This window comes from Condylura cristata, unplaced genomic scaffold, assembly GCF_000260355.1.
Source record: "Condylura cristata isolate star-nosed mole 26May11 unplaced genomic scaffold, ConCri1.0 scaffold00014, whole genome shotgun sequence".
Taxonomy (NCBI): domain Eukaryota; kingdom Metazoa; phylum Chordata; class Mammalia; order Eulipotyphla; family Talpidae; genus Condylura; species Condylura cristata.
The window spans coordinates 51,553,097-51,560,696 of NW_004567115.1; the positions used below are offsets into that span (position 1 = coordinate 51,553,097).

The following is a 7,600-nucleotide window of genomic DNA, read 5'->3' on the forward strand; positions in this document are numbered from 1 at the left end:
GGCATGTGTCTCCTCTGTCATCCTCGTAAAGTCTGTTTCCAGACTGAGCTTTCCCCATCTGTTGGCAAAGCCTGGTTTCTTATAAACTGAAGACAAAAGAGGCTCAAATTGTAACAGAAGAGGTTTAGCATCTTGTGAGCTTGAGCAGTTCATTAGGCGTAACTGGAATGATTTTGGAAAGAAAACTGCTAATATCAAAACTGTACTGAATTGTATGCTTTTTTGCATTGTCAAATACTCTCTCTCCAGGGGACCTCAGCCCTGCTGAGCTAATGATGCTGACCATAGGAGATGTTATCAGACAACTCATTGAAGCCCACGAGCAGGGGAAAGACATCGACCTCAACAAGTGAGTGACGGTGGCCACGCAGGCCCTCCAGCTCGGTAGTGGGTCTCTTCCGAAATTGTCAGCTACTGCTTCTGTGCTTGCGTTTCATTTTCTAGTTACGAATTTTAGTCTGTTATCTTCCTTGTTACATGTGGAGGGCAGAATTGCCTCATAGCATCGTAATGCTTGCAGCGTGCGCTGCTTACTGTGTTCTGCTCAGTGAGGAACACCTTGCGTGCGCCAACTCATGCTTCGGACGGGGTGGCGGCTCTGGCCCTGCGTGGGGCATGGGGCTCCGGGGTAGGTTAAGCATTTGCCCGGCAGCCAGCGCTGGGGCCGAGCGCACCTGGAGCCATCCGCCACCTCGTCCCTCGCATCCTTCCCATCCCTGCTGCTGCAGGGAAGCCATGGCTCCCTGTAGGCCTCCGTCGAGCCCCACCAACCCCATTTAAAACTTCTCAGACGTGTCCGTCCTCCTGTCCCCGGTCACCTGCAGGGACCTTGCCTGGCCCCTAAGTAAGCGTGCTCTTTCGTGTCTGCGTCCTTTCCCCCGTCTCCATCTGCCATAGTGAAGGGATCTGTCCCTCTGCCGCCCCCCAACTTTTCTGTGACCTAATCACAGAGAGGCCCTTTTCCCATTTCATAAAATGCTACATACTGCTCTTACTTGGAACATTGTGCGTAGTGGACATTTGTGACGGGAATCACAACTGCTTTTCACTTGTGTAGACTTCACCGAGGCTTGAGAGCTCAGTGTCATCCTTCGGTCCTTCTCCTCAGGCTCGGTTCAGGCCTGTGTTTGCCTCCCTTCTCTGTGATGACTGGCTTTCGTTTCTGCCAGTTCCCTCTTCATCCCTCTGAAGCCTAAGTCTAGACTATTGCAGTTGTTATGCGGAACCCTTTAATCTTTTTGGATTGTTTCTTTGTTTTATTTTTCTCCTGTCATTTCCCTTTGCAGGAACCTTCAAAATATTCCCAAAGCATGTGGGATTACCTGCAGGTTCCTCAGACCTCAGTCTGGCTTCAACTTACTTTTCCAACTTTATCTTTGCATTGCAAATCTGCTTTCTGTCAGGTCGTGCTCTGTCTCAGAACGCGAGCTTTCCTGCCCTTGCATCTTGGCACGCACCAGCCTGGCCGCTCGGGGAGTGGCCTCCGCGCCGCCCCGCCTGTCTGAAGTCTGCTCGTGCTTGCCTCGATTATCCCTGGAGTGAGCGAGTGCCTGTCTTCAGCGCTACAGGTGTTCGTGGTTAGGAAAGCATGTGAGCACCGTTTGTTCGTGACCGTGTGCAGGTATAAAGCGTGAAATGCCTGTATTTATGTGTCTGGGGTGGTCACGTAGTTTTCAGTAACCGTTGACAAAGTAACTCGTACACACACCAGACTACCTGATACCTAAGTGTGTACTGTGTCAGGAGGCACAGCCCATAGGTATTTCTAGAAGGGCTGAAATGGGAAGATAAGGTGACTCTTAGGGCTTGGTTAGTAGCCACACGAAAAAGAAAGCAGTCAAGTCCGAGCAAAGGCACGAATGATTAGTCCGAGCAAAGGCTGCCTCTGGGCAGAGGGTGAGGGTCCAGCCAGGGCAGGCGCAAGTGGCTTTGGAGGGGCTGCTCACGTTCGGTTTCTTGGCGTAGCGACCTTGCCTTTGCTAGGTTTTATGTTTTCGGTTCTTTCGCTTGCATTAGTCAGGGACGTACTTATTTCCTGCTTGCTTCCAGGTGGCTTTCTTTTTTAGCGTTGTTTGTTTGAAGTTTTTGGTTCGAAACCGCATGTGCGCCCCACTGCCACTCCACCGGGAGACACTGCAGCCGGGAGGAGTTTCGGTTGTCGTGGCAGGAGGAGGGCTCGGCTAGAGGCCGAGCTCGGTGCACCCTGTCAGCTCCTGAAGAGCCGCGAACGCTGGTCAGCACAGACGCCGCGCTGCGGCGCTCGAGGGAGGCGGACGAGGCCGTGGAGGCCGGAGCGCTGCTCTGTGTGAGCCTCCACTGTGTTTCCGCTCTGGCCCTCATGGGGTCACTGGCCCTCTGGGGCGCTAGAGTGAGGAGAGGGTGTTGTTCATTCGTGAATTTGGTTCTGTTTCCTTGATAGTGACAAAGCCGCCGCTGTCACCTGGTGAGAGGGCCAGGGGAGTTGGTGTTACTTGTGGGTCAGCCTTGGGATAGCTTGTCCTTGAAATCTGATGCTGATGATGCTCGATGCTTGATTCCCAGGGTGAAAACCAGGACAGCTGCCAAATACGGCCTTTCAGCACAGCCCCGCCTGGTGGACCTCATTGCTGCGGTCCCACCCCAGTATCGCAAGGTCTTGGTGCCCAAGTTAAAGGCAAAACCCATCAGAACTGCCAGTGGGGTAAGTGATTTGGTTCATGAGCTGCGGACTGGTGTCCTGTTCACCAGAGATGTCTGTCGCCATGCAGCTCCCGGGAGGTGGACTTGGGGGTGCAGGCCAGTGAAATCCACACGTTGCGCTCTTTGCTGGAGTGGAGCCGTGCAGAGTGCTGTGAGGGCCCAGGGAGGGGGCAGTGTTGTGCTGGAGACCAGCTGACCACGTAGATGGAGGCGTGGTGACACTCTCAGGGTGGTGACTGTTGCTCCCTTTGTGAGCTTCCGCTCTAACTGATGTTCTCCAAAGTCACATTTAAAGGTAGTTAATGGTGCAGAATCGTCTGCCCTTGTAAGGTCGTTGTGAACGGTCAGCACAACGGGGAGATGAGATGGCCCTGCAGTGAAAGAGACTAGCTAGTGGGCCGGAGCTTGTTGGACAGCCAGTGCCACGCACAGCGCCGGAGAAGAGTCACTGGACAGTCACGGGTGCAGGAGCTGGGCAGTAGGTGCAGCGGGTGCAGGGCACAGTGAGTGCCCAGATGAGGGAGTTGGTCGTTCCTTCGGGACAGCCACAGGGCCTTGGGTTGTGCCGCGACCAGCTCGGAGAGACCCTGAATGTGCACAGAGTGGTAGGAGCCTGTCCCGGTGCCGGCCCGCAGACCCTGGGCGGTCAGTGCCCGCCGCTCAGGCGGCGCCTGTTGTGTGGCCTGTCTCCTCAGCCTCCTCAGTCTGGCGCTCCCTCCGGCTCTCCTGGGCCTGTTTGGAAGGTTTCATGCAACTTACTTTGTTGCTTGTCCCTTGAGCTGGCTGAATCAGGTGTCCTTCTGGGTAGCCCGGCGACATGTGGGCGTCGCAGGAGTGGTCCCACGTCGTCCTGTGCTCTCGGCATGGACTTTCCGCTTGTCCCGTTACGGATGTCCTTTTGGAGCGAGGCTTGAAAACAGCTTTGCCAGTACCTTGGAAGCCACTCTGCATTCTTCTCCGGCCTCCCGAGGGCCCCACCTTGCAGGATTTGTGCTGGTGACTGACGGCTTTCCTGCTCTCCGTAGATCGCGGTTGTGGCTGTGATGTGCAAGCCCCACCGGTGTCCACACATCAGTTTTACAGGAAACATATGTGTGTAAGTACTGGGTTGATGCGCCCTGTGTGTCTACGTGCCCCCGAGTCCTGGCCTGCATACTGGGAGTGCTTAGGATGTTGATTTCGTAGCTTCCTACGTCAGTTCTTTGAAACGAGCAGCCACTAATAGCATTTCGGTGCCTTGAAAATGGGAACAAATGAAGATTTTAATTTGTTGCAGTATACAATGAACATACATCATTCTCAGACCTCGAAACACTCAGCGTTCTGTTAACTTGATAAATGAAGTGTGGAGCTATAAGTTACCAGAAACCCAAATGTCAGAAACTAGACCTAAATCTGCATCAGAAATATACAAAAATAAAAACTTATCTTTATAAGTAATATTTAAACTTTCAAAGTTTAGGTACTTGTAAAAAAATAATAATAATAATAATAATACCAGAAGACTGCATGACCCTAGGTGGAGAAAGATTTGGTTACCAGAGCGAGCCCTGCAAGCCTCAGCCCACGCTCAGAAGGTGCTGGCCCGCTCGCTCCCCCAGGTCTCTCAAATGCCTGGGTTCCAGGCTCTGAGCTGACGGGATGTAGCCCCTGCGCGCGTGTCTGCTTGTCAGTACAAACTGCGCGCCGGTCCTGCAGCAGCAGACTCCGCCTGGGGCTCAAGAAGGGAGCCCGAGTGATGGCAGTTTCACGGATTGCAGCTCATTGCCGGGGCTGGCAAGCGCCCGCGTCTGACCGCCCACCCACCGCTCCTGTCTTGGCAGGTACTGCCCCGGCGGCCCCGATTCCGACTTCGAGTATTCTACCCAGTCCTACACGGGATATGAGGTAATGGGCCCCTGGAAGTGTCATGGCACGTGTTGTGGTGCTTTTACAGGTAGAGTTTGTGAAGAGTTTTTTTATTATCCCATTGTGAAAGTTGCTCATTCATAAATAGTTTGCTGAGCATCTCCTAGTGACGTGTATCGCTCTTTGCTGGAGTTAACACGTAAGCGTGATTGTTAACGTGTCAAACGCTGTTTTAAATACGTGCTTTATAGTTTTCAGCTTCACAGCCTTGAGGGCAGCACTGTCATTACCCCAGTCTGGGGGCAAGGAAGCTGAGGCCAGGAAGGCTTAAGAGGCCCTGAGGCACCCGCTGGTAGGAGGCAGCCCCCCTCCCCGCTCCCCGGCACCACATTGTGCAGCCACCGCAGCTGTGACGGTTAGACATGGCCCCGCCTTACAGAATCGACCTTCCACAGGGAAGTAAACAGTAAACAAGCAAACCAGAGCGAGCTGCCAGGAACTGGGACTGCTCAGGGAGAAGTGAAACCGAGTAGGGGCAGCGCTGGCGGGCGCCCGCCCTGGTGAGCAGGCGTCTCTGAGGTTAGCCTGAGTGCTGCATGGCAAGGAGGTCGGGAGAGCAGCCCAGCAGAGGGAAGACCTGTGGCAGGGAGGTGAGGGGTGCTGTGGAGCAAACTGGGGGAACTAGGGAGAGGTGGGAGCAGGGTTTGTAATCCGGGTCACTGAGTGTAAAGCAAGAGAGAAGTGCTCTGAGACCGCTTGACAAGGTGGCTTGATGGGTGGGGCCGAGGGGGGCAGCGCAAACCCTGTGCTTCTCCTGCTCCTGTTTCCCGTGTTTTTCCATGGTTCTGAAAATCTTTAAGGGAAGGTTCTCACCCCTATCCCATGCCGCTCTTTTCAGCAGACGTTTAGTGTCTTCTCCTTCCTGGTACACCTCTCCAGCCGTGCTGGCTGTACGGGCCTGGTCCTGCCTTCCACAGGAGACAGTGCCAGCCTTCCCTGGCCTTTTCCAGTAACAGTGTCTCTCAGCGATCATTTTAAATCTGCGTTGTTGCTCCCATGGCATGATTTGAGGCTGCTTCACTCCTGGTAACTCACACCATGCCCAGTAATCTTGCTCAAAGGCTATTTCACCAAGTGCCTGGTGTGGGCACACCTGTGTCCGAGGAGTGTAACAGTGTGGTGATCCTGGGGGCTCAGGTGTTCCGTAAAGCTGGGTAGATGTGATCCCCGGAGACGCTTGGGACAGAGGCCACACCGAAAGAACACACATCAGGTTCTTGATATTCAAAATCGTAGAGAATTAAATGTCAAATAACCCTTTTGAAAGCGCTCTTTATGTTTGTTTCAGACCAGGCCTAACCGTATTTTCCCTTTTTAGCCAACCTCCATGCGAGCCATCCGTGCTAGATACGACCCTTACCTGCAGACAAGACAGCGAATAGAGCAGGTCAGTCTTTAAAAAGCATCTTAAGTGAGATTTTGTATACAGAGGGTATTGTGGCTTGATTCGAGTTGAATAGTTCATTCTTGTCATTGTATGAATAAGACCTGAGAGTATTTTTTGTAAGTTTCCTTATCCCTCAGAGGGGCGGAGAGTACTTTGTGTTCCCCAGCAAGGTCAAACACACTGCTTTTTTCAGGGATGAATGAACAGCTTCATATTATCTCTTATGTTTCTTTTGGTTTGTAGACAGGTATCTATGGTATGAAATTCACAAATGTGCACGTGTGGAACATCAGTCAGTGGGTGGGTGACTCCTAGCTGCATGGGCCGGAGCGTGCTGGAGTGCTGCAGGCACAGCTGGCTGTGAGGGCGCAAGGCCGTTGGGCTGAGGGGTCGGTCACAGGTGTGAATGGCCCGCACCGCCCCGCGCATCTGTCAGCCTCCCCAGCCGGCCGTCGAAAGGTTTATGGTATGTGAGTTATGACTCAATATAGTGGATTAAAATCAAATGTAGCAGTTTGCTACGTTTGACCTTGCTCGAGTCAAGAAATCTGGACATGAGCACAAAATCTCAATTTTATTAATTCAGTGTGTAAGACGTGAGTCCTGTCTACAGTGTCGCAGCAGCACTGGGGTGTGTCCCCTGCCGGGGTTGGGGAGGCACTTCTGGGTTACAGAGCTGGTGGTCATCGTGAGAGCAGCCAGGTCCATCTGTGCTTGCGGTCACCAGTGCACGGGGAAGCGGGGCCGTCTGCTGTGGAGCGACCCCCACGGCGCCAGCGGTGCTGGGGCTGTGGCGTCCTGAAAGGCGTTTCTAGATGGAGCATCGCCCCGACAATTTACTGCGGTGGTTTGAAAATCAGTTGTGACAGTTCTGTATAGGCGGCACCACAGGCCTGCTCTCCAGAAAGGAAAAGACGTGTGGAATGCCTGTCGGATGTGGGCCTGCAGAGAGGCCACCTTTCCGCCGAAGTGCGCTAGCCTCACTGAGCAGCCCTCAGGGTGGTCGCCTTGGAGAAGCAGGGGAGATGCCGGGGTGCCTCTCTGTATCCCGCGAACAGCCGTGGGCACAGTGTGTCCCCGTGTCGGTGCGTGTGCCCGTGTGTGTGGAGACGCGCACGTGCGCTTGCTTTCGCCTTTTCCCCAACTGAATTGTGGGTACCGTTGTTAAAATGAACCGAGGCGCCCCCTTGACACGGGACGTTCGTTTGCACCCCGTTTGTGAGCCTGGCTTTCTGGAACTCGGGTACTGTGCAAGTTAGAGTCTATGCTGACTGCAGTGGACCAAGCGAAAGCAGCATGGCCCGGGGGCGTTGTTTCCCGACTTTCACTCCCCTTTTCTGTAGCACAGGCTTGGCTGCGCCCTTCCCAGCATCTTCACATGCGCTGGAAACTTTGTTTCCATTTAATCTGCTTCCTAGCTTTTCTGACCTACTTCTGTTTCTTTCCTTTCCATCGAGTCCACCTCGGTGGGCCTGTTCTCTGGGCCTGGGCCTGCCGCTCAGTCGCCGAGACAGAGCCGGGTGGATGATCTGCGTTACGTGTCGCATCTGCTGTCACAAGTCGCCTTTACCCCTCCCCAGTCTAACTCTCTGTGTGTTCAGATCTCCACTAATTCTGTAGGTGTAA

General features: G+C 53.7%; 1 protein-coding gene across 1 annotated transcript in view; it reads left to right on the forward strand.

The window, feature by feature from the left end:
- Positions 1–253: 253 nt before the first annotated feature.
- The window catches only part of ELP3 (elongator acetyltransferase complex subunit 3), a 40,281-nt gene continuing 32,934 nt past the window's right edge, over positions 254–7,600 (forward strand). The window contains exons 1-5 of the mRNA XM_004682534.2: positions 254–349; positions 2,542–2,680; positions 3,705–3,775; positions 4,503–4,566; positions 5,906–5,974. Coding sequence (XP_004682591.1) covers positions 273–349; positions 2,542–2,680; positions 3,705–3,775; positions 4,503–4,566; positions 5,906–5,974 — 420 coding nt within the window. The 5' untranslated portion in view covers positions 254–272. The remainder of the gene's footprint in view (positions 350–2,541; positions 2,681–3,704; positions 3,776–4,502; positions 4,567–5,905; positions 5,975–7,600) is intronic.